This window comes from Takifugu flavidus, chromosome 13, assembly GCF_003711565.1.
Source record: "Takifugu flavidus isolate HTHZ2018 chromosome 13, ASM371156v2, whole genome shotgun sequence".
Lineage (NCBI taxonomy): Eukaryota > Metazoa > Chordata > Actinopteri > Tetraodontiformes > Tetraodontidae > Takifugu > Takifugu flavidus.
In genome coordinates this window covers 2,052,250-2,080,107 of record NC_079532.1, presented here as the reverse complement: position 1 = coordinate 2,080,107, position 27,858 = coordinate 2,052,250, and the positions used below count along the sequence as shown (strand labels likewise).

Below are 27,858 nucleotides of genomic sequence, written 5' to 3'. Positions count from 1 at the left end.
CTGCAGTGTTGTTAAACTAAAAGAAGTCTGTTAAGATTTGCAGTGTGTAAATGCAATAAATTAGACTGATTATATATTTTTAAAAATGCTGAAAACCACACAAGTGCAACAGTGTTTTCATAACCATTTGAACATTTGGGCTCAGGTTTCACGCAGTCTCGACAGTGGCTGATTTCACTAATTGGTTTGCATTCATCCTCAGAGGGGAACTAATCACCGAAATCAGCTGCTGTGTTGGGATGGATTGAAAACATGCTGACTCCTGCGTGGGCCTCAGTTAATGAGATCTCCAGTGCAGCATGAGTATGAGTTTAGATTTAAGTAGAAAATGCACAATATTTACACCCAACCTTTTTTCTTAGACATTTAATGCTAGGTCTTTGGGCACTCTTTTCTTTTTAAGTTCAAAAACAACAATAACCCCCCCAAAAAGGATCAGGCATTAAATCAAGATAGTTTACGATAGTATAACAAATTTTTGTGTAAACATGATAAAAAACAAACAAACAAAAAATCTGAACTGATCTCCAGATTAATTAAAAAAAATCATAGGCATGATGTTAAAATATAATTCCTCTTCATGAAAAAAATAGTTCTGTTGTTTTTAATCATTATTTTTATGATGAAAAAATATCATGTGTAGCATGGTGCTATTTAAATACACTTGTTTAATCCAAAATTTCTTGCACGTCTAAATTCAATTAGCTGCAATATTTTATTTATTTATTTTTACGTTTTCCGTGTCATAAAAGTGGAAGCATAATTTCAATTTGCTGTTTTAAACAATGCATAAATCCTTCTAAATAGACGCTTTAGGAATTTTTATCAAAGACGAAACGCTTCGCTGGTCACGTGATTGGCCTGATTTTCAGAACGGATAGATCCGGGTCACGGTCGGACTTGAGTCTCAGTTGCTCCAGAGGCTTTTCGCTTATTTCCACGCGACCTCAGACGGAAATAATCTCCCGATGACCCCACGCGTGTCCATCTGTTGTTTGACTCCGGACACAAATCAGCGGGACACAGATTGACCCCCGACAATCATTGTGCGCGTGAGCCCAAAACCGAATTAATTGGTGAGCGACTATACATTTAAATGAAATTTGCACACGCGCGTGTCCGTGTCAGCGCGGTGTGAAACGAAAAGGAGGGGAAAAAAGAGAAACTTTTACGTTTTCGTGATAAATAATTTACGAGATATCCAGGACACCTTGTCAGCACCTGTGCGTGAGGGCCGCTCATTGTGTGTTGGTGAACTTTCACAGATTCAACACACGCACGTCCATCTGCTCATAATAAAAAGTTGGTGCAAAGGTCACTTTAACGTTTTCTCACATCAACCTCTTGTATATTAATCCAGGTTGAGTTGGCTGTCTTTGTTTAATCAGGATTTATTAAATATTTGAGGTGGGAAATATTCCATGTAAAACATTTTAACTTTGAGATAATTTGTGATTTCTATAGTGAAGCAAACTTGTGAGACAAACTGTTTTATGGTGGTTTTATTATGACAATTTAGGAGAAATTTTAAAAGCAGAAATAGAAATGTGTGATTAAAAAAAAACGTATACATTCATATGATATGAATCATAGGGTAAATAACAAAATAGGGTTGTAGGTTGTTTAATACATCAAGATTGTGTATTTGCTGATGATTAGGATGTAATTCTTCAGCCAGGGCAGGGGTGTATGGAGCATTCTGTAGCTTCTGTCCTGGCCTGAGGAAACAATGACAAATCATTAATGCAACAATCAAGGCACATTTTACATTTCAATTTATTAAAACTAAAGTGTGTGCACCACACACAAAATGCAAAGTATTCATTGAAATGTTTGTCCTTTTTTTTCATAGGCAGCAAATTGCTAAGCACTTCATGTAACATACAATAAAACTGATTAGGGCAACAACAAAAAAAAGTGCTAAAATGCCAGCAATGAAGGTGCTTTCTTGTAAAACAAGGCTGATTACATTTCGGCCACCTTTCAATATATTTTCTGGAGTGTGCAGCAGAAATGTTGGGTGGCGTCTGAGAAAAACAAACTCCTTTTCATGGTCAGTAAAAACAGACCCCTGAGCTCTGCATGTTGTTCTTCTCCCATTTTCAGGCTCCCTCTGTGGAGAGATCCCAAGGCTTTTATCCCTACAGGGAACCAGCCTGAAATCTTTCTCTGTCAATTTTCACCCACTCCCCAATTCAGACAATCCCTTTCTCCCACCAACCCCACAATGAAGGATTTGTCCTCGTTCTCTTTGTCCACCTCTGACATCTTTTTTTGACTGCTCCCTCTCTTGCAGACAGCATGCAGCGTATGCAAATACGCGCTCTTTTATTCTGGAGTCTCCCCCCCCCCCCCCCGAATGAATGCAACCTTGAATAAGGACACACATTTTGCAGAGGGGACAGCGAAACACGCACATAAAACAGTCGGAGGTTTGTGCGCGCTCTCTCTGATATGCTGTCTCACCGACACTGACATGAGCTTGCATTATTCGGGATTCCAGCCTATCCAGGCAGATGGAGAGAGAAAGGATCAAATGAGAGTAGCCTCAGCCATGGATTTACCCCTTAATTTGATAAATATGCTACAGCATGGAACATATGATCTGTTATTGGGAAAACGCACAACTGTTTAAGTGTAGACACAGATTTGATGCTTAGGTCAAACGTGGCCGCTGTCATTCTCTACCCGATAAAGTATCTAAAACCGCAGCGTGGCTGATTTTGAACTTAAAGAAGATGCAGATTTTTTGCAAACCAAAGGTCAATCCATTTTCTGACAACTGTTGCTCCTCACTGTTCCACCCCCCCACCCCCCACCCCACCCCACACACACACACACTCAGAAACCAACATTCACACATGCTCACGCAGGCCATCTTCTGTGTGTGTGTGTTGTGTGGTGCAAGGAAGTGACGTCTGCTGGACAGCTTTGACAGTTCGGCCTTTTCAGGCGTTCATTACTAAGCGAACCGGCCTCTTTCCCATAGCAACCTTAGTAGAGGTCAAAGGCTACGTACCCCACATCCATCACCAGCCTCAGTGCTGCCCCTGCTTTCTCTTACACTCCAGTAGCCATGTTGGTCCTACGGAACGCCTACACATGCGGTTCCCCGTGAACTTGAACTTGACTGACAGTGGGACCTGTGGACATATTGCTTCTGAGCTTTAACTGCACTAACCTTTGCTATTGTGTTGATCTGATACTTTACCGCAAGTAAAAAGACGTATAAATGAGGTCACGCTAAGGATTCCCCTAATTCTTCTCACCCTTATCTCCCGTTATTATTACAAAGAGCCAGTCACCTAATTCTGCCCACTTTCATTGGAGCGTACAGGGCCCCCAGGCAGGAACGCCACAGCCGGCAGACATAATCCTAACCCCGACGTGTAGAAAGTTCTCTCCATCTTCCTCTAAGATACTTAATGTCAGGCTTTGTGCTAGATTAGTCTCCACAAAAAATGCATTAACCAGCCTCGATGAGCCTTGCTTGACCCACATTGGACCCCGTCCAAGACTTTGGGCAGCCTGCGAGCTAGATTTTATAAATCACAGCAGAGCTGCTAAAATATTGATAAGGTGTAAAAAAAAAATCTAAAAGAAGTAGCCAAGGCTCTGTGCCAAGATTTTGTGCTTGCAGAGAAATAAAACTGCTGTCACTTCATCATGTTGAACATTATTATTTTCTCTCAACACAGAATCAAAATGGGACTCATAATGACAAACACTGAGAGGAGAAAGATAATTGTCTGTATTCTGACATTTTTCAGGACGGGAATACCATTTGCGTGCCATTTCATTAAATGTTATATACAGGATTGAAAATGTAATATTTAAGTCGTCTGCTATGGTGTGTTTACAACCTAAATCCTCCTGACACGGTGACCTCGCAGCTGTTTATCCGCTCAGCTTTCAGCCCATCTTAACTGAAAACCATCTCCTTAGCTGATTAAAACCAGCTATCCTAGAAGAAGACACGCTCACCTTGATTGTATATTTCAACACTGTGGTCGTTCCCTAAACCTCGTTCTCCGTCAATTGTGTACTGCAATTAGCATTACATTAATAAATACCACCCATGTCTTCCAGACTATCAACGTGTCTGATCCTGCGGCTAGGAATGAAAGCGCTTTGCCGCCCCCCCCCCGCACCACACACAGAGACACAGAGATACACACACACACCCTCTCCTCCATCTTCACAGCTGCATATTGCTTCCATGTGGCAATGCTACACATGCTAGCTTCAACAGAAAATGCACAAGCAGGCAAAGCCGCGGCAGCTCAAATATGGCTTCCCGGGTACCACCGCTGGCTCCTTTATGCATGTCGCCATATCACCAAGATTAATTTCCCAACTTCACCTCGCTGTCTCTCCACTGTCAAATCTACATGAGGCAATGTGCAGCGTATCACACACGCGACCAGCACAAAATGCAATTATAAAGACAACTGTGGGTCTTTCACATGAATAATGAGGGGCTGTATTCTCGACACGTAGGCTGTGCATATATATCTTACAGAGGTGTATGCACAGTATGGAGATCATTAATAATAATTATCCACATTGGTTGTGCAGGTTGCCTCACTCCGCTTGTGAGCCCCAACCATTACCTTAGCTGAGTCACTCTTAGAGATGCTTTGGGCCGCCATCCTCCCTCATAAGGTTTTACCAATCATAACTGATCACGTGTAAGTGATTACCTGAGCAAAGATAAATGTGATAAACTACAATGACTAGAAAATAGATCTTTCCTGTCGGTGAATATGATCGCGAACCATAACCGGTATAGTGTGCAGGCCGGAGCACCTACAGTATATGCATATATCATTCATGAAGACATCTCTAATGCCAGCAAAATCTTTCTCACCGTGGAGGAAAGAGCCCAGAATCTCCATGTCTTTCAGACATGCAGAGCAGGCTGAAAAGACTAATGAACAGTCAGGTGGCACTCTAGGGCCTGGCAACCCCCCCCCAAACACACACACATATCAAACACAGAAGCGCTTGCACATGCATTAAAACTCGGCAGCTCGCCCGACCCCAGTGATCCACACGACAGTCTAATGTCTCAGGCATCTGCTCATGTCTAGTCTGGAGGGTCTTTCCCACCCTGCCCCCAGCCCCGGCTCACGGCAGAACCAGCTCCCACAATGGTGGGAACGGAGGCCTTTATGGAGGACGGGGGGGGAGACTATACAGCTATTGAGGGAAGAAGGATGGAGAGAGAGAGAGAGAGGGCTAGAATGTTAATGTGAAAACGCACGGCACCGTTCATTAACAAACACACTCGCTGCAGCTGCACATGTTGGCCTGGACACACATGCTCACGTGTCTCTTTTCTGCTTCAGGTAAACCTCAGAGCCCCCCCCCCACTCTACGCCATAAAGGAGTAGCCACACAGTTAGTGTGTGTGAGGATGCAGTGACGGAGGAGGAAACAGAGTTCTGAGAATGACCAGGCTTCAGATTTTAGAAGAAGGTGATGATGTTTTAAATGTGTGATTTCACGTTTGGAGTTCACACGACTGTGTAGCACCTTTGTGACATGCTGTACTGCAGTTATAGCACAAATAATTGATCATTCTTTTAATACCGGTGCAGAAAACCTGACTTCCTATTCCGTTTACCCCATTATTGTCACTGATATTAATATGTTTGATGTCTCATTTTGAAACCATGAAAATGAGGTTACGACTACATTTTAATCCTATTGACACTGAAGACTTTGGTGCCAATTGGCCAATGGAAGTGTATAGAATTTATCAATAAACATCAGTCCAGGGTCTATATAATTGTTACATTTTTTATTTAAATTTAAAACAAAAATGATGATCCATATCTCTTCCAGTGAGAAATAACATGTATTTTAACAACAGTTTGGGACTCAGCATGTTTATTTTAACATTATGTATGAATAATTTGGACATAAAAGTAAAATTCTAGCTATAAGAGCAAATACCATACAATTTAAAATGTCTTTATAGAGATGATCATAATTTGCTAATACTATGAAGTACCAAATGATTTGCAGGTGAACGTGTGGTTTTTACGATAGATTAAATCTATTCATCTAATAGCAGAGGTTGCAAGCTTTCATAAACAGGAAATTATCACCCTCACCCTGACAGAATTTATCTGAGGTGTTCCACATAGTAAGATGCTGTTTAAAAATTCAATTAGATTTTTATTTTTTGTAAATAAAATGACCTGTTCAGCCTGGCGCAGAGCAAAGAAGCACCATGACAGAAGAGGATGGCAGGTTTCCTTCAGCGAGTGCCAGCTCATTAATTTTGTTTGCAACCCCCACCGACGCCACCAACCATCACCACCCTCCTTCATTGACCACCCCCTCACATCACCCCTTTACTGCTAATTAGTTGGAGCAGAAGATAGAAGAGAGGAAAAGAGAGAGGCCATATGTGACTGGGGAGGGATTGATAAACTCTTCCTTGCTTCCCCATCCCCCAACATCCTCTCACACACACACACAGACACACACACACACTTTTCTGACTCCTGCCCACCACCATCAGCACTGGCACCCAGCACATGATGCAGCTCACCTCATATGCCAGCCCAGCCATTTTAGGTGTCGCGGCAACATCTCCCAAGATGGCTCCTTCAGAGCGCGCCTCTACTCCAATGATCTGGCAGGGTCTTTGTCCTCCTCTTGGCACAGTTGACGCATCCCCCGTTGGCAGTACAGATGGCACCAGGGGCTCTTGGTTAAAAAAGGATGAGAGGGTGGGGGAAGGCAAGAGGCGAATGAAGAGGAGGTGGCGATTCTGCATCGACCGTTTTTTAAAAAAAAAATTGCGGTGTCTTAAGCGGTCCTCGATTATTCACCGTTTTTAATCGGAGGTCTGCAACAAGATCATAAACAAGAAAGCAGAGGAATTAAAACTGACAATGTATCAGTATAAATAAGCCTCATAAGTCTAGGATATGATATAAAAAGATTTTCCTCTTATGCAGCACAAAAATAAATCTACGGCCAGGAATTTTCAAAGGGCAGATTAGGTGTTTTTTCAGCACCAATAATTGCATTTGAAGACTCATTTGCATCAAACATGTGTCAAAGGATGAAACCAGGAAGTCTGCAGCATTTCCTCCTCTCTTCATTCAGCAGCATTACACCAGGCAAAGTTCAGGACAAATCTCAGCCCACGGCCTTTTCACATAGCCAATATCTCACTGTGAAGCAAAGCAATTAGCCTGGTTTGACAGCGATCTCCTCTGCAATAGCTAGTTAACACAGTGAATGAAAACTCATCTCACTTTGGTGCTCTTTCGGCTTCAGTAGCATTCTCTGAGCTAGGCATGTGTAGAGAGTGATGCTGAAGTGCCACTCTGAAAACCTCAGTATCCATCTACAGGATGGTCCTGGCCTTCTCTTTCAGGCAAGACACAATGCACCCCAAAGGTCCCAGAATTGCCTGCTTTAAATACACATGCCAAGTGTTTTCTTTAAAGTTTTGTGTGTGTGTGTGTGTGTGTGTGTGTGTATGTGTGTGTGTGTGCTGTTGTCACACCACTCGACTGCATTACAAGCAGTTGAAAGACATTAATGCAGGACAAAGCCTTAAGCTTACCTTTTCTTCTATAAAAAAGTACCACAGGTTGAATTCACAAATTGAACAAAGGAATTAAGTAAACAGTATGCCGCTAAGTTGAATGTAAAGAGGATGTGCTTTGCCATACAGATGTGTAGTAAGGAATCACGCCAGATGTTTTTCCAGTCTAGAATGAATATTAAAATGAAGGATAAATGGCTGATAGCTGCTTTAGTTTCAGGGTACTGACATCGCACATACAACGGTCAGTGTAGCACAGTTATAAATTGCTGAGACACCACTGCTTCCACCCTTCAATAAACAAAAATTATATATATTTTTTTAAAAACGATATAAAAGCTACACATTCTTCTCAGTATATCCATTTTAAGCCTTATAAATCATAAATCAATTTAATGCTGTAAAGTTTAGTAAGGGAAAAACATATATTGTATAACACAAACAGATAAAAAGATTACTTATCAACTTTTCAGACTTTCAAGCCTTGTTTTGATGATCTACTTCAATAAAGTTTATTTTTATATATATAAATGGTTCCTAAATATACCTTAAAGTCTACTGCCTATTTATAAGACGTTTGTCTTAAATCACATACACTTAAAAGGAAAATGATACACATTCAGTTCACGTTTACCGCACTTTGCATTTTCCATTTATACTCAAGTCGATTAAAAATGGGAGGGACAAAAACCAAACCTAGTTCTTACCTTCTCAAAGGTGAACACTAAAACCATCTCCGACGGCTGAAAACGTCGTTATGGAAAAGATTTCTACTTTCGGTTATCTAGCTTTATGACAGGTATTTAACACTCATACAGCTAGATAACCAAAGACAGAAACACAGCTCCTGAACGTCTCACAGGCTGCAGCCTGACACGGTAGCCTGTTGGAAGGAGGTGAACACGGACCATTAGGCCAGAAATATTCATAAAACACGTCCGCAGCTCATTTTCAGCAGTCATTTCATTACACTGATAAACGGAGAACGTGCTACTGCTTTGTTAGATTTACAGAAATTAAGTTAAACACACTTTGTAGGTAGAAGGAATCTCTTTAAGGTGTCCAGTTAAAGGCCTGATCAATAATGATACATTTATAGGCCTGATTTACATTATTATCTATCGTCTCTAGGCTATTATACTTTAAATACGTTCTTAAAATGCTATCACATCAAACTAACTATAACAAGAACCATTAATAGATTCATTCCAATTAAATTTTTAATAACTAAATTTTTTTCCCTTGATATAGGCGTGAATTCGGCGGTTATGAGTTAGCGTCATATCACATAACTGACAATATTTTCTACCCCTTGTAGACCAACCCCGAATTAAATGTACGTTAAAATTAGCCGATCATTTACGTGACAACTTTAAAAAAAACTTTGATTATGATAATAGTCATATACAGCAATTGCGTCATATCTTTAAAGCCATTTTTACGATAAACTACAAATGTTCTAAATCCAATTAATATAATCGTATGAAGTGTGATACTGTTCATTTTTGTCTGAAATGATTAGGTTGCTAAGATAAACCTGACGGTGAACCTGAGACAGCAGTTGGAAGGAGAAGGGTTTCTGATGCAGCAGCAGCAAGCGAAACTCTGAACTTATCTAAACTAAAGTTTGTTTTAAATGCTGTCAAATTTCAACTCGGCTTCAAATCGTTAGGTTTCTTTCTCTGGTCCCGAGGGAATCTGATCTGCACGTTTGATGAGAGTTACGAAAGGCCTAGTTAAAATAAAGTCGACTACTTCAAGTCAAACAAATGTAGATAGTCACAATGAACTAAATGACATATTTCAATATTTACCGCAGCTTTTAATGGTTTACTATTAAACTATTTTCCTTGTTGTGTACATAAGATTACCTCGCACTCCAAAATTAAATAAAAAAAAGCTACACCAAGACTAAATTCAGCGACTAAGACACATGGGCATGACGATAAAACAGGTTCAAACCAGATAAAAATGTAACAACAATATGAATTCCCAGGCGTCTCTTACCGGTTGCAAAGAGAAAAAAAAGGGGACTCCACAGACATATGTCTTCAACTTCAATGCGTAAAATTTTTTCCAGATGGATTTATTTACATCCATCGGGCCCTTGTGGAGGTTCAGCGAAACAGAGCACAGTTGATGCCGTTCTCATCCTCCTCCAGCTTCTGCCTCTCCTCCTCTCAGCTCACCGAGTCTATTCGCGACCGCAATGACGTCATGAGAGGACCAAATCAGCGTGTGGGCCAATCAGAGAGCCGGCTGGCATCAAAGATCGCACGAGTACATCAGACATCCTTCTCCCTATTCCCTATTCCATATATATATATGGATTTATTTTATTTTATCAATATTTCAAAGCATATAGGAATGTTTTCATCAGAATGGTGCCCTTATAATTTTACTGTGCTGTAGTGACTCAAAATTTTCAGATCCAGGTTGTATTTGAAACTGTGGCGTGATGGTTCAGACTTAAAGCGGAGTAGTAAAAGCAGGACCATTGGTTGATATATGAACAAACTAATGAACATATATCGTTTTTGCATAGTTTCCTATTATTGTGTGCCAACTGTAATATCTGAAAATACCAGAGGATGTAAAAATATTTATTTTCTTGGGCCTGCTTCACTGAAGAGATATTCAGTTGTGTTGGGCAGTATTCTTAACATAATCCTTACTTTTGTGCGAGCTTTAATAATTAGCAGCTTGAATATATACAGGACTTTTAAAAATCCACTTTATAATTTGCCTATTTATCATTTTAAAAACAAAAAAAATTGGCACAGTAATGAACATTTGATAAAATCCCGAAGCATAACTATTTTGTGGAGATCAGATCGGTTTTCCCCGTAGTCGCTATGTAACATTTGAAAATATATATGTGACTGTGCAATTTCAATTTTAGTTTCGATGCTCCACAAAGTTGGATTCCCGCCGAAATGTCTCGACAGCCTTTTAGAAGTAGGGCAAAGGAGTGAGCACTCCTGTTTAATATTACATCTTTGTGATCTCATGCTTTTGTATAGGCGCCTGATGCCTCGACCAAATTTGAACGTGTTTCCTCCAAATCTTCTTTTTAATATTTGAAAACAAATTTGGATGGCTTTTAATGTGAAGAAAACAGACAAAAGCACGTTAGAAATGTTGTTCCATATTCATTTGGCCTTCTTTTCTGTAAAGAAAGTAAAAATGTCAGTTTTGCTTTTTCTAGTTCTTTACGTATAATTGAATTCTAAACTTTAGATTTATGCTGCAGTACAACTACCTCACCATTATTAATTGAACTTAATAATTTTAAAAATTTACCATCTTACCATGTTTACCCATTTTAAGCACGCTATGTCCCACTATTCTTTTATGCACTTTCATTCGAATTTATGCATTATTGCTTGTAGTAATATTATTTCTCCACATTGTTATTCCACTGGGATGTCCCACATTCTTTTGTTGAAGCCAGTCTGATATATAGGGGAGACCTAAAGAACAGCAATGATACAATTTAAAACAATTATTTCAAGAATATGGCATTTCTGATTTGAGAATTAGGGTTATTCTATGCAGAGTTCCTTACTAGTTTTTTGTGCGAATATATAAAGTTGGGAGCCCAGTCGGATTTTCCTATTGTATCATAGACACTGTAGACCTCAGAAAAACAACTCACAATGTTAATTATTTCACACATAAAAGAAAAATTAAAACATGTATCATGCCCATGTTGATAATTATAGGTCTGACTGTAAACGTATTTGCCATTCTCATCTTATGACTGCACAAGAACCCAGATGAGGTTCAACTAAATGAGCTCTTTGCCTCCCTCTCCTGTTCGTGGTGGGCAATGGGCAACAATTTTCCCCGGCGATAACCACCACCGCTTGAAGCGAAAACGCCACCAGCGCAAACCACGAAAGCACATCCTCATCACGCTCGAAATGGATCTGTCCTTTTTAAAATGACGTGTTTGTATATATGAGTTTTTTTTTTTTAAAAATGGTTGTTCAGATTAACACGTAGTGCAGTCGTTCAGAGAGGTAGAAATGCAATGCGAGTGATGAAATTAAAAGTCAAATTTTGTGTAAAAAGACGTCGAAGTCGACCGCGACAGGACTCGAACCTGCAATCTTCTGATCCGAAGTCAGACGCCTTATCCATTAGGCCACGCGGTCACCGAACGATGTGGACGATTCAATCTAAGAATATAAACAGACAGAACAACTTTTCTAAAGCATAAGGGTGCCATTTAATGAAATATACTGTTTAAGGGGCGGGAAAAAGAACCGGGCAATGTGTCCGTTATATTGTCCATTAAAATTATCCCAATTCCGTGGACTCATCCAGGACGCTTGGTGTCGCTAAGGATCCAGCTTGTTTTGGCATCACGACCCTCTACAGCGAAGAAAATTAGCGGCACAACAACTTGTGTTGACTTGTGCGACCAACTGTAATATACAACATAATTAATAAGGATTATCGAGTAGTGTGGCGCTTTTTGTGGCGGCCCAATAACAACTAAACAAAGGTAGGGGTAAACCGATTGCTTTTAATTATTCTTTATGAGAAAATGGCGTTCCTCATATGGGTTTTGCGTGGGTCAGATATCAGTGAACACACGGAATAAGTTCCTTACTGAAATCTTAAATGGTTCCTTTCTCCTTTTGTAATCAGCGTCAGTGATCATATTAATGCGCGAAAGTCAGCGTAAATACATTACATAGTTTACATTGATGTCACCAATGAAATCGTGAACTTTTGGATTTGCATCCTAGTACATTATAGAATACGCGGGCTAACTTTTGTGTCATGATGTTATTTATATCCCTGATATTCCCTAGTTCAACTGTATGAGGTGATGCTACATGTTTTACGCTGTCCACTGGAAAGGACTGTCGTCTCCCTACAATGGTCATGTCTTCGCTCCCTCTCCTCAACAAAACCTCAATCTTCTCCGGGGGAGGACTCCACAGAGACCCGTCTCAACCCCCTTAACATCCAGATGTTGTCACGCAACCTTCACAAGCAGATCTTCCGAGGTTTGGAACCGGAGTACGGAGAGGACAATGTGCAGCGCAGCATCAGACATCTGCAGAAACACCAACTGTGGGGGAAGGAAACTCCACTAATGCCCGATGTGGAGTTGAAGCTTCCGAGAATGTATGGCACAAACATCGATGAGCACTTTCGTATCTTGGCCCAGACACAAAGTCTGCCCTACCTGGAAGCAGCCAATAAGTTGCAGCTGGCTGAGCTGCCCCCCATGCCCCAGGAGTGGAACTGGGAGGTAGGCTGGACACGTTATGGTCCGAATGGTGAAGGCCACAGGGTTGATTTCCCAGAAGAGTCTGTTTTAGTATTTGATGTAGAGGTGTGCATGGCGGAGGGACAGTGCCCCACATTGGCTGTTGCTGTGTCGCCAACCAACTGGTGAGAAATTAGAAATGTTTCAAATGAAAACGCATTATCTGTTCCAATGGGGAACCGTGTGCACCGTAATAATCGCCGTGTACGTACTTTGACTGGTCAGGTATTCCTGGTGCAGTAAACGTCTGATTGAGGATCGCTACACTTGGTCAAAAGACTTGAGCCTAGCCGACCTCATCCCTCTGGAGACACCCATCAACTCTGCTCGACCACCAGGCGGCCAGTGGAAGGAGAGGCTCGTCGTGGGCCACAATGTCAGTTTTGATCGATCATATGTTAAAGAGCAATACTTACTAAAGGTCAGTATTTAAAAGCTTCAAATTTGTCCGTGCTTCTTATTTGCTTTTTAAAAATATGCTGTCTCGACCGAAGGGCTCGAAAGTTCGTTTCATGGACACAATGAGCCTTCACATGGCCATTTCTGGGCTCACTGGGTTTCAGCGGACATTGTGGATGGCAAATAAGATGGGTAAAAAGAGGGGTCTCCAGGAGGTTAAAGAGCATATTAAGAAAACTGGACAAAAAAGACAAGGCCCAATGGTTTGTATGTAATATTGGTGGTGATGGTTGAGTCTAATTAGCCAGTTTTAACAGTTTAGCTAACTGTGCCATGGTGTTTTGTCCAAATAGATTGGCTCCTGGGATTGGGTGAATATTAGCAGCATTAATAATCTGGCTGATGTTCATGCTCTGTACGTGGGAGGGCCACCACTGCAGAAAGAAGCCAGAGAGACCTTTGTAAAGGGAAGCCTGAGGGATGTCAGGAACAACTTCCAGGTCAGAGACTTCTTATCTAATAGATCATGTGAGACCAAACCAGAAGATCCCCAGATCTTTGGAATTCCTTTGATTACACACTCATAATTTGGTCTTCGCTGACCTCTACAGGACTTGATGCAGTATTGCGCCATGGATGTCGAAGCCACACATCAAGTCTTTACAGAACAGCTTCCTCTCTTCATAGAGAGGTCCTCATCATCAACATCTCACACAAGCTGTGTCTTCTTATCACCGTTTACAAAACCTTTCCATTTATTTCCAGATGTCCTCACCCAGTGACATTTGCAGGTATGCTGGAAATGGGTGTGAGCTACCTGCCCGTCAATCAAAACTGGGGACGTTACCTGGAGGATTCTCAGGACATTTATGAAGAACTTCAGAGGGAGATGAAGAAAACTCTAATGACTCTGGCGGACGATGCCTGTCAGCTTCTGCAAAATGACAGGTGATGATTTACCTTTTTTATGATGTGCTCTGGAGTAGATTTGTGTGTGTTTATTTAATTTATTTGTTAAGATACAAAGATGACCCCTGGCTTTGGGATCTTGAGTGGGATGTGCAGGAGTTCAAACTGAAGAAAATGGCAGCTGGTAGAAGGAAAAACTCCAATAAAGCTGTTGAAACACAAGCTCCTACTCTTCCTCCAGAGCAGGAGGAAGGTATCGTCCCTTCAGCAGCAACAACAACAACAAAAATACAGTTCTAAAACATACAAGATTAGATTGACGGTCGTTGTTTACTGCCAGACCCAGGCCCACCCTCTGAAGAGGAGATGGTGGCCCCCCGTCCCAGCAGCCTGGCTGTGGAGAAGCTGAAAGAGACGGTGAGTCGGCTCCCTAAGAGAAGGCAGCACCTACCTGGACACCCAAGGTTAGTTTACGCTCAGGCACAGCACAATGATCCGGTTGTAGTTTCACCTCCGTCACCGATGGGCACTTCTTCCCACCACACACTTCAGTTGGTACCGCAAGCTTTGTGAGAAGACGTCTGTGGACAGCTGGTCGCCAGGCGCCAGCCTCATCAGTCTACAGATGAGGGTGACCCCGAAGCTGATGGGCCTGACGTGGGACGGCTTTCCCCTGCATTACACAGAGAAACATGGGTGGGGCTACCTGGTTCCGGGTCGCAGAGATAACCTGGTGCCTCAGGAGGACATCCCTGGACCTGTGTGCCCACACAAGTAGCTACTACATTGTACATACACCACGACTGCAGGATTGGAGTCTTCACTTTTCACAGCATGTGTGGTCTTCTAACTTCAGAGCGATTGAGAGTGTTTACAAAGAACACTGTGAAAAAAACAGCAAAGAGCAGCCAACGTATCTGGATCGCAACGGTGCAGATGACCTCGAATGGACAGAAAGTGCCGTGTGGGAGAAGGTGCGCACACTCGTCGTTAATCCCCATTTCATAGTGAAGGAAGGGCAACATACAGAGCTGTGTTTCTTCCCATCTCAAGATGGAGGAGCTGGATTCCCTGGAAATTCTGACTGAGGAAAATGGAGTCAGACAGCCGGTGAATATGGTGAGGAAGAAAAGTGAGGTAAGGGATAGAAAAGACATAACAACGTAAGAGCTAAGCAAGGCGGTGTGCTGTTTTTTTTTATTCTGGGAGTGTGGTTGTCCTATAACCTTCTCTTTTGTTGTGGATCACCATTTTTTGTTTCTAGTTGTTTAAGTCTGGATGTTGTTCTCGTCATGGCTGTATTCTCTACAGGGTGCTGACCCACATTACATCCCAGAAGAGAGTCGGTGCTACTATCACCATGGAAACGGGCCTTACAATGATGTAGATATCCCGGGTTGCTGGTTTTTCAAATTACCACATAAGGTGACATTTACTTGAATTGCTCAAACAGAACCGCACCTTTTCACGTCAGTTTATGAGCTTGATTTACATGATTTTTGTCTCTTTTTTTAGGATGGCAATCAAAACAATGTCGGTAGTCCTTTCTCCAAAGACTTCTTGTCTAAAATGGAGGACGGCACTCTTAGCGCAGGCCGCAGTGGCACCGATGCTGCTCGAGCTCTGGAGATCAACAAAATGATATCGTTCTGGAGGAACGCTCATAAACGTATAAGGTAACATCGTTTTCCACCGTCAACTTCCTGTTTGCATTATACAAGGTGAACACCTGCATTTGTTCTGTCTCACAGTTCACAAATGGTGTTGTGGCTGCGAAAGGTCGAACTTCCTCGCATTGTCAGCAGGTTTGTCTAGTTTATCAAGCTGTTTTTCATTGGTTAGCTGGTAAGTAGGCAGATGTCATTGCTTGATATAACCTTGTCTAATGGCTCCTAAAGGCATAAAGATTTTGATGATGAGGACCAGTATGGCGCCATCTTACCTCAGGTCATCACTGCTGGAACGGTGACACGTCGGGCAGTAGAGCCAACATGGCTGACCGCCAGCAACGCTCGGGTAAGAGTTGGACTCTTAGTGCAATTAACCATTAGATCACTGGGTTTTACGAAGGTTTTTTACTTGGGCATGTGCAGCGAGACCGCGTGGGCAGTGAGCTGAAGGCCATGGTGCAGGTACCGCCTGGATATCATCTGGTGGGGGCAGATGTCGACTCTCAGGAGCTGTGGATTGCTGCTGTTCTCGGAGAGGCTCACTTTGCCAGCATGCACGGTTCGATTTTTCACCATTCTTCTAACTGCGATACGCCTGAAAATGCAGCGCCTGTTTGAATTCCTTGCTTCTTTGTTGGATCCAGGTTGTACAGCTTTTGGCTGGATGACCCTTCAGGGAAAGAAGAGTCAGGGCACCGATCTGCACAGCCGCACCGCTGATGCTGTGGGCATCAGTCGGGAGCACGCCAAAGTGTTCAACTACGGGCGCATTTACGGTGCGGGACAACCGTTTGCCGAGAGGCTGTTAATGCAGTTCAACCACCGCCTGAGCCACACGGAGGCGGCTAATAAAGCCAAACAGATGTACGCCTTGACCAAAGGGGTACGCAGGTACAGTCGTCTGTGTGGTTAGACAAAGGTATGATTGTCTGTTCAGTTGAAGGTGATCTCCAGTTACGCATTTGGTGTTTTTCTGCTGGGTCAGATACCAGCTGTCAGAAGAAGGTGAGTGGCTGGTTAAGGAACTGGGAATAGAGGTGGAGCGGGAGGAGAATGGGAGCATTTCCTTGCAGGAGTTGCGGAGGATCACGAAGCTGGCCTCACAGTGGTGAGAGATAAAGCAGTGTTGTCCAGTAGCATCCTTCTTTTATGCTCACATCTGCCGTATATCTCCTGCATCTTCTCTGTGCCTTCACTGCTGCCCGTGTTTGTTGTCTGCGCCATTCCTCAGCTCACGGCGGAAGAAGTGGGACATGGTGGAGAAACGCTTTTGGTCCGGCGGTACGGAGTCAGACATGTTTAATAAGTTGGAGAGCATCGCTCATTCAGCCCAGCCTGCCACGCCTGTTCTCGGCTGCAGAATTAGCAGAGCACTGGAACCCAAAGCGGTTAGAGATGAGGTGAGACAGAATCAGGAACAGGCAACTGTTGATGTTTGTTACTTTAAAGAAAGAATGAAATGAAACAGCCACAACACTCTTACTTGGCCATTGCTGCCTTTTCTTAAATCCCTACTCAGCGGTCCTGTTTGGCTACGTCTGTCGCTGCAAGATGACAGAGACGCTGTTCGCTTTTCTCAGTTTATTACCAGCAGAGTGAACTGGGCAGTGCAGAGCTCTGCAGTAGACTATCTACACCTGATGCTGGTGGCCATGAAATGGCTGTGCGAGGAGCATGACATCGACGCCCGATTCTGCATCAGCATCCACGACGAGGTGCGGTACTTAGTCTCCAGTGAGGACCGCTATCGAGCAGCGCTGGCGCTGCAGATCACAAACCTGCTCACCAGGTGGGCTGGCTGCCCGGACGGTTTCCTGCAAAGGCTACAATGGGGGGAAGGGGGGATTCAGCTGTAATCATCTGCTTCTGTCTCCTGTAGGAGTATCTTTGCACATGCGTTAGGGATGCAGGATCTTCCACAATCAGTAGCTTTCTTCAGCTCAGTAGACATTGACCAGTGTCTTCGAAAGGAGGTTAACATGGACTGCATGACCCCCTCTAATCCCACCGGTATGGAACGCAGATATGGAATTCCACCAGGTGAGCCCCCCCCCCCCCCCCATGTCTTCCTTATGTGTAGCACAAATATGAAATTAAAGAAATTAATCTTCCGAGTTTTTAAAAACCTGCCTGAAATAAAATTCACAGCCTGAAATAAAAACCATTTGACAAAGTTAGATTTCATTTTATATTTTTATTTTATTAATACCTATATTATACAGTATTATTACACCGAAAAAGAAAACAACCCTCTAATGAGCAGCTGTTCATGCACGATTACAAATCTTTTATTACTTTAAAACAACAACAAAAAACAATTTGAAAATAAGAACTGTACTTTAACTTTAAGTAGCTTGTCAATTAATTGGCTACTTATGAAGTTATTACTATACAGTCAAAAGCAGTTGTTTGGAAGAGAAAATAAGAAAGCAAGTGAATGAACACAAGCTGATGATGAACGTGTGCATCAACATTCCACAGGTGAAGCTCTGGACATTTACCAAATCATCCACGCCACCAACGGCTCTCTGAAGAGAGGAAGATAGCGCTCTGAAGACCAACCTGCCCTCTTGAAAAGAGCTCTTTTCACCCGGCAGCTGGTTCCATTTATGAATCCTAATGTTTTCTCCTCTTCTGTTTGGGCTCTTGCGTCACCTCTGCTGGCTGAGACTCCGTGGCCTGAAAAAGGACAGGAAATTGATCCAGAACTGTTCTGAGTGGAAGTATCAGTGTGAGCATAAGGACTTGAACTAACGTCTAGACTGTCGTCCTGCTCCTGCAGCGCAGCCTCCAGAGTCTCGGCGTTAATGCGGAAGTCTCTGGAAGTGCTCAGTTTCATGTACTGCATCAAGTTCACCTGGACACAGAGCTCGTGTTGAGCTTTATTTCTACGGATCACCATTTCAGTTAATGTGAAGGTGTTGCCAACTGCAAAAAATACCTTTGATTTCTTTGACAGAGCAATGAGGTATTTCTCATACTGCTCGATGCTGAAGATCAGATTAGGGATGGCTTTCGTCTCGCGCAGGAGTTTAGCCTAGCAAGAGGGGGAAGTATTGACTGGAAGGCTGGTAATGATAAACTGTTCCAATCATCATGTTGTCTTACAGATGCAGCAGTGTTTGTTTCATTCTTCTTCTTTTTCTTCTTGTCATCTCCATTTCCATTGGGTTCTCCACTCTATCACAGAAAGAGAGCTACGTTATGTGTAATAAAGGAGCGACACATTAAAATTTCCTTATTATTAAGTCATCGGATGCTGATGATTGTTTTTAGATTCAAAGCGGAGCCGGGTCTACCTGTGCATACGTGATGAAAGTGTAGCATTGTTGGGTCAGGTGAGAGCCTGACAATCTGACCTAAAAAACCCCAAAGCAAAACACTATTTTAGGACATCAGAAAAACATTAAGGTGTGAGCAGAGAACGGCCGACTCACCAATTTCTCAAAGCGGGGTGGGAGCGTACTCTGCTGGTTTGAACACACCTGCATGTACTACAACAAGAAGAGATAAAAAAAGAGCTTGAAATGCTTTAAAAAAGAAAAAAAAATCTGAATTCAGATTTATGGGACTGAGCAGGCACACACATATTTGGCCAGAGTGGTCAGGATGTTGTATGTCCGGGTCAGTACTCGCAGGACCGCAACAATGCTGCTCCCTTGCGGCAGTGACGTTTGGACCAGCTCATGTAATCCCGTCAAAAGCCTCCCCAGCTGCAGCAGCACTGTTTTTTCTACCTTATCCTTCTGATCTGCAGTCTGGGTGGCTTCACCTACACATTAGGAACATGTAATGGAAGAGGTGAAAGACAGAAGGAAGCCTCAGCATATGGGCAGAACTGAAAAGGTTTCCTACCAGAACCTGATTTATCAACTGTTGTTTGGCTTTTCTTTCTGGCAATAAGCCAGTCCACCTCATCGAGCACTCTGTCAACTTGGGAGGTGATCAACAGCTGCAGCGCAAGGAGAAAAGTGAATGATGGAGCTGAGGAGAATGCTGTTGCCACTGCTTCTACAAACACTCACTGCTGCTGTGGTTGCAGTCTTCATGTTGATGATGGCAAAGTGACACTGCTTGTCCACCTCCACGTCCTGATCGCACGCAAAACAATCCAATCATTGAAACATCAAAAAAGAGTCTGAGAATTTAGGATGTATTATACTATGTACCGGATCAATGTCTCCCAGTTCGCTGTGGATGTCCTGGCAGAATTCAATTAGCATATTTATAGGATTCTTCAAGGCAAAGTAAAGGTTGAAGAAAAGTGAAAGAAGGCCCTTGGTGAAAGCTGAATCCTCTAAATAATGTAATTCAAAAAACATTAGAACACACACCGTGGTAGCTGATATGTCCACAAACATTGAGTATTGTCTAGCTCACCCTGACTGGTCTTCTTACAGATGTTTCCAATGTTTACAGTCATCTCATTATACTGCAGAAACAATATTATCAGAGTCAGTATTAAAGAATTTGTGCAGTTGAGGTCACATTAGAGTGCAGTCACCTGATCAGATGAAGGATCCAGCTGCTGGGAGAGCACCCCCAAAATGTTGACCAGCAGCTGAGCCTCTTTGCTGTTGAATTCATCACTGCCCTCGCTGAGTTGGTTAAACAGCACCCTCTGTTGGCAAGTAAGGGGAATTATTTTCGTCTGTTCTTTAATTTCTGGCCATATATTTTAGTATTTGCAAATCAGCAATATTAGAACTATTACACCTCAACAGTGGAATGTGTAGACAAAAACCAAAAGCATTTTGTTTGGATGTACCTGAAACTGTCGGATATAAAAGTAGTTTATATCTGTACCATCATCTACGTCGCTGGTCTCTGAGATGTCTGTGTGGGATACAAAACATGTGTAAGAACACATTAATTGCCACAATCACAGAGATTAATATGGGTGTAACTAACCTGTGCGGGACAGGAGCTGAGTCATGCGCTGTGGACATCGCTGCTGGCAGGTCGTGAAGATCCTGAGCAGCCCTTCCAAACACAGAAGTGACAGGCTGGACCGCTTCTCCTTCTTTCCTGCATCTTCCACCATGCTAGGAATGTTGGTGTAACGCCACATGAGCACACTGAAAGGAAAAAGGCACAAAGATGGACCTTCAGGTTGACACAGCCAGGTCATCCTAACAGAATAAGTCAAAGGGACTCTCACCTTGTCATGTCACAGAGGAACTGGAATGTTTTCTCGGTGTTCTGTCCATCCGGGCCATCTGTATGTCCAGTTTCCTCTAACTGCTGGATCTTCTGCACTGCCACACTTACTGCATAACGCACAAATTCTCCATTGGAACGAAGAACAGACAGAGCTTCCTGTCTGGTCTGAGTGCTGTCTCTGGAAAAACAACATATTTTAACAGTCAAGTATTCAATAGGTAATTTAAGGATTTTAAATTAGATGATTTAAATCAAATCAGCACCTAAACAGCCAGATGCAGAGTACTTACCTAAAGAGAAGGGTGAGGAGAGTGGATATGAAACCCATAGAGAGCAAACTTCGCGGGGTCTTGTGAGAGAGCACTCGACCTTTTCCGGCTTTCTCCTTCAGGATCTCTGACAGCTTGTTATAGCGGCTGAACAGCTCCATGACCTCCTCAAAGCGATTTTTACTGTCACAGAGCGAGCAAAGCATGAAACCAACTTGTTTGCAGCATGGCATCCTGGCCACACAAGAAGAGATGTGGTTACCTGTAGTTAGCGTCGATGAAGTTGTACTCCAGAAGGACCTCGTACACTCCCATAACCAGCACAGCGTAGATATTATTTTTTACCCCAACACTTGACACCATGGAGAATTCAGCCGACTTATCCTGGCAGTAAAGAGGCAACAATATTAAGAAGCAGTTCAAATCAACATTTTAAAAAACGGTGGAGGACATGATCTTTAGGTCAAGGGAGTTGGCTCAGAGTATTTACAATGTTTCAGTGTTAACAGTATTACCATCACTTTAGCAAATCTATGATGTGTTGCTGTTGCAGATTAACCATTTGTTTGGCTTCACATCATCCCCTTGGTATTAAAAGTGCAAAACAAAATCCTTCTTTGCTCTATTTCACATTGATACTTTACTTCTAGACTATTATTGTACTTCTACTGGAATAAATTTAGTAAGTTTCAATTGTTAGTTGTGACATATGCACCATGGGTTTAGTGTGGTCATTTAAAAAAAATTCTGCTGAATAAGCCGTCCTGGTTTTGGAATTTGTGTGCGTCTCTCTTAATGGTTTACCAGTTCAAAGTCCTCCATTTCACTTTTTATCATGCGTCCTGTCATGCTATCAAAGATCGTCTGAAGCTCAGACTGGTATCCTCCCTCCTCCCCTTCATTGTCACTGTCGTCAGCGTTGGAGCTGGCTGACTGGTGTAATTTCTGCAGCCACAGCAGGCAATGCACTGTACAGCTCAACAGGTGTCCCTGCGGAAGAAAATGACATCTTAAACCAGCACAACCAACAACAGCAAGACAAAATTCAAAAATGGAATAACGCTAATATAGTACCAGCGGCTCCTGAAGGTAGACCTGGTCTCCAATAGCTGTGATGCATGGTTCTAACTTGACTGGCGGCAGGAGGTCTTCTTCGGGTTCATAGTACCGTTTGAGCTAAGTATACAACGAGGTGCAGCATGAAGGTGATGGCTAGCAAGACAAACACTTTCATATACCTAAAACAGAACACGAAAGACACTTGCAATACCTGTGATAAGAGCGTTTGCATGATGGAGCTGGAAAGTTGAGAGTTACGACGGAGGACATCGTAGAAACCCTAAAACAGATGATTTTCAACATGTGTTTATGGTTTGCAACATTTAGAGCATGCAGATAAAACTCAATCCATATAAACAAGTTCAAAATTTGAGACGGCTGACCTCATAGAGTATGAGGCGGACATCAGCCTGCTGGCTGAGGCAGCGACGCAGACTGCTGAGGATCTCTAAGCAAAACGCCTCATTGGCGGCAGCGTTGTAACGAGAATGAACATCCACCTGGACCTATTCAACAGTTAGAGTTACTTACAAGACAGACCATATTTACCATGACAGCTGTAATACACCAGCTGCAAATACAATAATATATCAGCTGGACTCTCACCTGGCTAGCAGTGACTGCCTGGCTACACTGACTGGATGCCAAGCTGCCCAACACTTTAAAGTTCTTCAGCAGCAACAAGAAACCAGTCACTGCAGACTTCCTGCCATCTAGTTGGCTAAGAGTCATATTAGTTTTATTATCTAGAAACTCCAAGAAATATAATCTGAAGACAGAAATCTGCACACACCTGGAAAACATGGCTTTGCGAAGAACAAGTATCAGGGCATCTTTTAAGGTCATGCTGACTTTCAGTAGTGGCTGTAGAATATTTAAAACAATAGAAGAATAAACACCAGAAACCTTGAATGTGCATACATGGATGAGTGATTGTGTACCTGGAGTGCTTTCAGTAAACCCTGTACAGTGGCCAAGGGAAGGTAAGACAGGTGGTCAAAGGTCTCTGTCACCTTGGATGATGACTCCAGTACAATCATGGGAGCAGAGTTCACAATGTCGGAGAAAAGCTCTGATGAATGACAAAGCAACAGGAATTAATGTCAAATTGTATTATTTGATTTAACTAATCCATAAGGGGAATTATTACCCAAGTAATGACTGACAGGTGAGGCAGTCTTTGCGACTAATCGATTTAAGACCTGTTCCATTATCTCTCCTCTGATAGGCTCATGCATCTAAGGCAGAAACACACAACCTGTGGTCAAGGTGCTGTTAATAATCAACTTTGTTGCACTGCTATTAAGTAAAAGAATCACCTTAAAGCCCTGCAGGAGCACCTGTCTTCCCAGTTGACATGCCTGCTGAGCTGGAGTCCGGGCTACAGTGCCACAATCTTCTGCAGTCTTACCAAATGGTCCAGGTTTGGGCCCAAATCCATCCAGGAGAGAGAAGCCAAGCTGTACCAGACCTTGGGTCACATGATCCCAACCAAACATGCTGCACAAAGCAAGTGTTTCAAGTCCCATATATGTAAAAATTGATGATAAATGCAAGACAAGCATCACAAATAATTTCCCTGCTAATTTCCCTGATGGACACCCCCTAAAGGGATCAATAAAGTACTCTTGAAATAGTGCTGTGGTCGGCAGGTACGCTTTTGGGCATTATAATGCATGTATGTTCACTATTCTGTGCAATAAGATAACTTTACAGCATTCCTAGTGCTTTTCTGTGAAGGTTTCATCTTCTGACCTGTTTTTGACTGTTTCCAGTATCATCTGAGCCACACTAGAGCAGTCTTGTATGAGGGTCTTCACTAAATCTGACCCCTGCAGCAACTGCTCATCCTTGAAATTTTTGATGATTGCTCCTTTGAGGATGTCAAAAACCTGCTCAAAGACAGAAACAAAGGAAAACAAATGGGCAAAAAAGCTCACACGTGAGTTATACTGACACAAGGCGCACAGCACATTTCTCACCTGCTCTTCATAACGCTGGATACGTGCCACAGAGAGCAACAGAGCAATGCTGAAAGGACACAGGTCACCGTATGATGTCTGCAGGAATCAAAATCAACTATATGATTTCCGCAACCATATCTCAAAACTAGCAATAATAACATACAGAGAAGCAAGAAAAAAACCTTAAAACTTTTCAGGAATTCTCTCCCAAGTTCATGGTCAAGCCTCAGTGCAAAGACAATGTGAATGACGGTCGTTCCCTCCACATGTCTTAGCTCATCTTGTGGCATGGACTGAACTTCTAGATCCATGCTGCTGTGGAAAATGAATGTAAGAAATCAAAGAAATGTGTGTCACATTTTGTGTGATGAAGTGAATGCTAGTGTCCACTCACTTTCCTTTCTTCCTCTCTTCTTCTAGACAATCATCTTGTTCCTTGAAATAGCTGATGATTCCATCCAGGATCTGTTTCTTACAACCCTAAGTGTTGTAGTTCACAGCAGACATTTAGGTCCATAAACAAAGGGGGCTTGTACTGGATTGCCTGGGATTATGTTGCCGTACCTTTGCAGACAAAAGCAGCAGCTGATAAACAAGTGGTGGAACCTCCTGCAGATCCAGTTTGGTCAACATCCTCAGAATTTTCTCTATCAAGAATCGAAGCTCCTCTGTTGACAGGGGCACGTCCCTTCAATAAGCCCAGCCCACAACACTGTCAGATTATTACTTTGAAATAAATGTCAGTGTGAACAATCAGAACTGTCAAAAGTGTTACCTGAACATGGTTGTCAGATGGATAACACACTGTGGGTCCCATCTGATTGGGGAAAAAAATAAATTATAGATTGGTTTAATATTTTGGAGCTGAATAGAACTGGAGTTGTTATTTCATTAATAATGCTGTGTAAACCTTCTTAGATAACCCATGAAACTACCCATGCCTTCACCTGCTGGAACAAAGGCTGTTGATCAACTGTTTCTTGTATTCCTCCCCACTGAGTTCACCTAAATACATGAGAAATGTAACAAGCAACCACAAGAGACAGACGTTAGGCAAACCTAACTTGTTGATACTACACAGAAGGAAGTAACTGTCAAATGCAGATTTTCTTTTTAAAGTTAAAAAAAAAAATTCCCACACCTTTCCCATAAGACAGAGTCTCACAAGCTGAAAGTGCAGTAATTACTGTCGGGAAAAGCTCCAAGGATTTCCCATTGCCTATCTTTCCCCCCTTAATGGCTTCAAGAAAGAGGGTTGCTAATTGTGCAAGGCAGGATCCTGGCAGAGCATGAGTCTGTAAAAGGCAAATTAAATTAAATTAAATTATTAAATGAAACTTAGGCAATACATAAAGCCTAGCATAACCACATCGAGGCTATTTACAAGACAGTAACCTTAAGTGTAACTTTGTGCATCATTTATTAATAAAGGACACAACTTGGTGTCTATGGAAGCAGGCGACGGAAGAGAATTGTAACCTCCAGCATCAGCAGTCCAATGATGTCAGCGGCCACCTCGGCCTGAAGATCTCCAGATTCACACAGAGGAATACAGTGTTGATAGACGAGGAGTCTGCGGTTTGAGCCCTCGGTGGAAGTGGCTGGAGAACCTTAGCAAGAGAACACACACGTCGTTTTTACGCTTTATCAATTGGAAATATGGCAATCTAGCGGATGTGTTATGATAACGCAGACATCGTGAACCTACCCTTAATTATGCCTTTAATCACGGCCCCGACATTTTTACCTTTTAGGGAAGCATGAGTAATCACACTCGTTAACTAGGAGGTGGAAAAAGGTAAGTGTTAAATCTAGATGGTAATAGAAACAATTTTCCCCTAGCAATGAAAAGATGTATGCGGACGAAAGAAGAATAATTTCATTTACCTCATCGCGTGTTAGAGTGGACAGATACTTCTGAAGTTCCTCGGTAGTCTCTCGATCGGATAGTGTAACAATTTTTTCAGTTTCAAGTTTCATTGTTAGGTTTTAATCAGACAAATGATCAGAAAACAAATAACCTAACTTTTATTTCTCAAAATTAATTAAAAGTATGTTGTTAATAAATATTAAATTAAACGTATATGTCAACAGTGGACATTCTGCTGCCGAGTTCTCCCTGTATTTATTTACGTCTTCAAATTATGTGACAAACTTCGCGCCGTCCCGCACTTCCTGTTTTCCTTTGGGGTTCTCATGTTCGCCTGACATATCCACCATTTATTTGACAGCCATTATAGCTTGACATCAGGTAAAATTAACAATTGTGTTTAACAGTTTAATCAACTGACTGACTGATAGAATATTATCACGTTTTTAGATATTTTACTGTATCAGTATTTAGGATACAATAGTTTGTAGTCAGGCGCTTTTGCGACAGTCTCAGTGCTACCGCCCACCCGTTCGTCGAGGTAATGATTGGCTATTATTGCCAGGCAGAATTGAGGGCTGTAGCCAATCAGCACCCACGGTCACCAAGAATTGACCAATAAGGAGGCCTGGGTGTGAAGCTATAGCACGTGACACAGACCGTAGAAGGCTGAAAATTCGTTTTAAACATTGTGAATAAATCTCTATAACTTCGTCCCAGTCTGTACTACAAACACAAAAGAAATACATATTTCCGTAGGAATACGCCAAAACTACGTCGCAAACAGTACGCAGGCGTCAGGCGTTCGCTTCCATTAAATTATACGTTAAATTGAGGGGGAAAATATTTTAAAACTGCACAAAAGCTTAATTTTAAAAGCTTGACTTATATATAAGTGGTTCAAATTCGCGTTTAAAAACAGGTTTCACGTAGTCATACAGAGATGTCAGACAGAGCTCACACCTGCGTGACTTGGGACCATTTAATCTCGTTCTGCAACAACGATGCACCAAATCTCACGAGATTTCACGCAAACGCATTATAAAGTATTTTGGCTATAACAAACCCTCATCAATCAACATCAGTCGTTTTGTAAGTGGTCGAAATAAGCGTTTCAATACGAATGGGTTTTAATTATCACTTTAATGTGTGTAGATGTTAAATGAGTTCTAAGTGTTTTTAATTACTTCTTCACTCCAGACATTTTTTAAAGGTCTGTTTTCAAAGTATATTGATAAGTAATAAGACCACTAACTGTCATTTTAATCCACATTTGTTATCACCAGTTTTTATGTGTAATTGTAGTTGGTGCAGTATATATTGTATTGTTTACATGTTACTAAGGGTATGCGTCACATGTACTTGCATAAATTTGATTAGCTTATTTCACAGATCATTGTGTATATGATTTACCTAACACTTGTTGGCCTTGCGGTTGATATTATTGATTTAAAACTGTATATTATAAGAATCATTTGACAAGGGATGAAAAAAATTCTAGAATTGGCTCAATTTTTTCCCTCTTATTGGACACAAAGACAGAATGCATTGTTTGCAAGACTAATTGCACAACACAAAGGCTGAATACTTCACAATAAGTAGATTTACTTATTGTATAGACAACATCAACGCAAAGGTACGGTAGTTTGTAACTGATGCGATTACAGAATAGAACTCCTAATGACTTTT

The 27,858-nt window shown here is 42.1% G+C and overlaps 2 protein-coding genes, 2 long non-coding RNA genes and 1 other non-coding gene across 13 annotated transcripts; 2 read left to right on the top strand and 3 right to left on the bottom strand.

Annotated features, from left to right (window-relative positions):
• Window positions 1–1,487: 1,487 nt before the first annotated feature.
• Window positions 1,488–9,723, bottom strand: LOC130536540 (uncharacterized). The gene is made up of 4 exons (XR_008953402.1): window positions 9,584–9,723; window positions 8,284–8,459; window positions 6,566–6,865; window positions 1,488–1,718 (listed from the first exon to the last, which is right to left on the bottom strand). It is a non-coding gene; the product is annotated as an uncharacterized LOC130536540 (long non-coding RNA).
• Window positions 9,724–11,663: 1,940 nt separating this feature from the next.
• trnar-ucg (transfer RNA arginine (anticodon UCG)) lies at window positions 11,664–11,736 on the bottom strand. The gene has a single exon. It is a non-coding gene; the product is annotated as a tRNA-Arg (tRNA).
• A 118-nt stretch (window positions 11,737–11,854) lies between these two features.
• polg (polymerase (DNA directed), gamma) lies at window positions 11,855–19,096 on the top strand. Of its 4 annotated transcripts, XM_057053329.1 has the most exons (23): window positions 11,862–12,089; window positions 12,403–12,991; window positions 13,092–13,287; window positions 13,361–13,528; window positions 13,619–13,765; window positions 13,877–13,956; window positions 14,031–14,213; window positions 14,285–14,427; window positions 14,515–14,638; window positions 14,727–14,948; window positions 15,031–15,148; window positions 15,228–15,311; window positions 15,486–15,599; window positions 15,690–15,850; window positions 15,926–15,979; window positions 16,073–16,190; window positions 16,268–16,403; window positions 16,489–16,735; window positions 16,830–16,952; window positions 17,076–17,244; window positions 17,425–17,633; window positions 17,724–17,884; window positions 18,326–19,096. In XM_057053329.1, exons 2-23 carry the CDS (start codon window positions 12,420–12,422, stop codon window positions 18,388–18,390), a joined length of 3,594 nt encoding a protein of 1,197 aa, XP_056909309.1. In that variant the 5' UTR covers window positions 11,862–12,089; window positions 12,403–12,419; the 3' UTR covers window positions 18,391–19,096. The 4 variants fall into 4 exon arrangements, 3 of the variants coding, with proteins under 3 accessions (XP_056909310.1, XP_056909311.1, XP_056909309.1); XM_057053330.1 differs by lacking the exons at window positions 17,724–17,884; window positions 18,326–19,096 and having other exon boundaries at window positions 11,855–12,089; window positions 17,396–17,581; XM_057053331.1 differs by lacking the exons at window positions 17,724–17,884; window positions 18,326–19,096 and having other exon boundaries at window positions 11,855–12,089; window positions 17,364–17,502.
• On the bottom strand, window positions 18,024–27,156 carry fanci (FA complementation group I). 6 transcript variants are annotated; one of them, XM_057053327.1, is made up of 37 exons: window positions 26,187–27,156; window positions 26,008–26,080; window positions 25,779–25,909; window positions 25,441–25,594; window positions 25,247–25,304; window positions 25,075–25,116; window positions 24,864–24,987; window positions 24,694–24,779; window positions 24,482–24,614; window positions 24,318–24,395; window positions 24,091–24,227; window positions 23,655–23,835; window positions 23,486–23,573; window positions 23,277–23,407; window positions 23,129–23,199; window positions 22,942–23,056; window positions 22,719–22,841; window positions 22,547–22,615; window positions 22,351–22,452; window positions 22,081–22,266; window positions 21,539–21,660; window positions 21,298–21,459; window positions 21,006–21,185; window positions 20,756–20,922; window positions 20,613–20,680; window positions 20,349–20,465; window positions 20,225–20,276; window positions 20,014–20,141; window positions 19,870–19,935; window positions 19,700–19,796; window positions 19,432–19,616; window positions 19,282–19,338; window positions 19,144–19,203; window positions 18,953–19,024; window positions 18,786–18,881; window positions 18,600–18,701; window positions 18,024–18,523 (listed from the first exon to the last, which is right to left on the bottom strand). In XM_057053327.1, the coding sequence occupies exons 1-37, from the start codon at window positions 26,277–26,279 to the stop codon at window positions 18,461–18,463; spliced, it is 3,969 nt and encodes a 1,322-aa protein (XP_056909307.1). In that variant the 5' UTR covers window positions 26,280–27,156; the 3' UTR covers window positions 18,024–18,460. The 6 variants fall into 6 exon arrangements, with proteins under 6 accessions (XP_056909307.1, XP_056909306.1, XP_056909305.1 ...); XM_057053326.1 differs by having other exon boundaries at window positions 18,600–18,881; window positions 26,187–27,155; XM_057053325.1 differs by having other exon boundaries at window positions 18,024–18,701; window positions 26,187–27,155.
• On the top strand, window positions 23,829–25,058 carry LOC130536973 (uncharacterized). Its single transcript, XR_008953516.1, has 2 exons — window positions 23,829–24,277; window positions 24,720–25,058. It is a non-coding gene; the product is annotated as an uncharacterized LOC130536973 (long non-coding RNA).
• Window positions 27,157–27,858: the final 702 nt, after the last annotated feature.

Bases quoted from the DNA above. Each gene is read 5' to 3' on its own strand.
- polg (XM_057053329.1), top strand. From the start codon at position 12,420: ATGCTACATGTTTTACGCTGTCCACTGGAAAGGACTGTCGTCTCCCTA. The intron at 14,214-14,284 runs GTGATGATTTAC...TTATTTGTTAAG, and splicing joins CAGCTTCTGCAAAATGACAG to ATACAAAGATGACCCCTGGC. The intron at 16,953-17,075 runs GTGAGAGATAAA...GCCATTCCTCAG, and splicing joins ACGAAGCTGGCCTCACAGTG to CTCACGGCGGAAGAAGTGGG.
- fanci (XM_057053323.1), bottom strand. From the start codon at position 26,279: ATGAAACTTGAAACTGAAAAAATTGTTACACTATCCGATCGAGAGACT. The intron at 21,186-21,297 runs GTAAGTACTCTG...TTGTTTTTCCAG, and splicing joins CTCCTCACCCTTCTCTTTAG to AGACAGCACTCAGACCAGAC. The intron at 20,923-21,005 runs GTGAGAGTCCCT...TTTTCCTTTCAG, and splicing joins TTCCTCTGTGACATGACAAG to TGTGCTCATGTGGCGTTACA.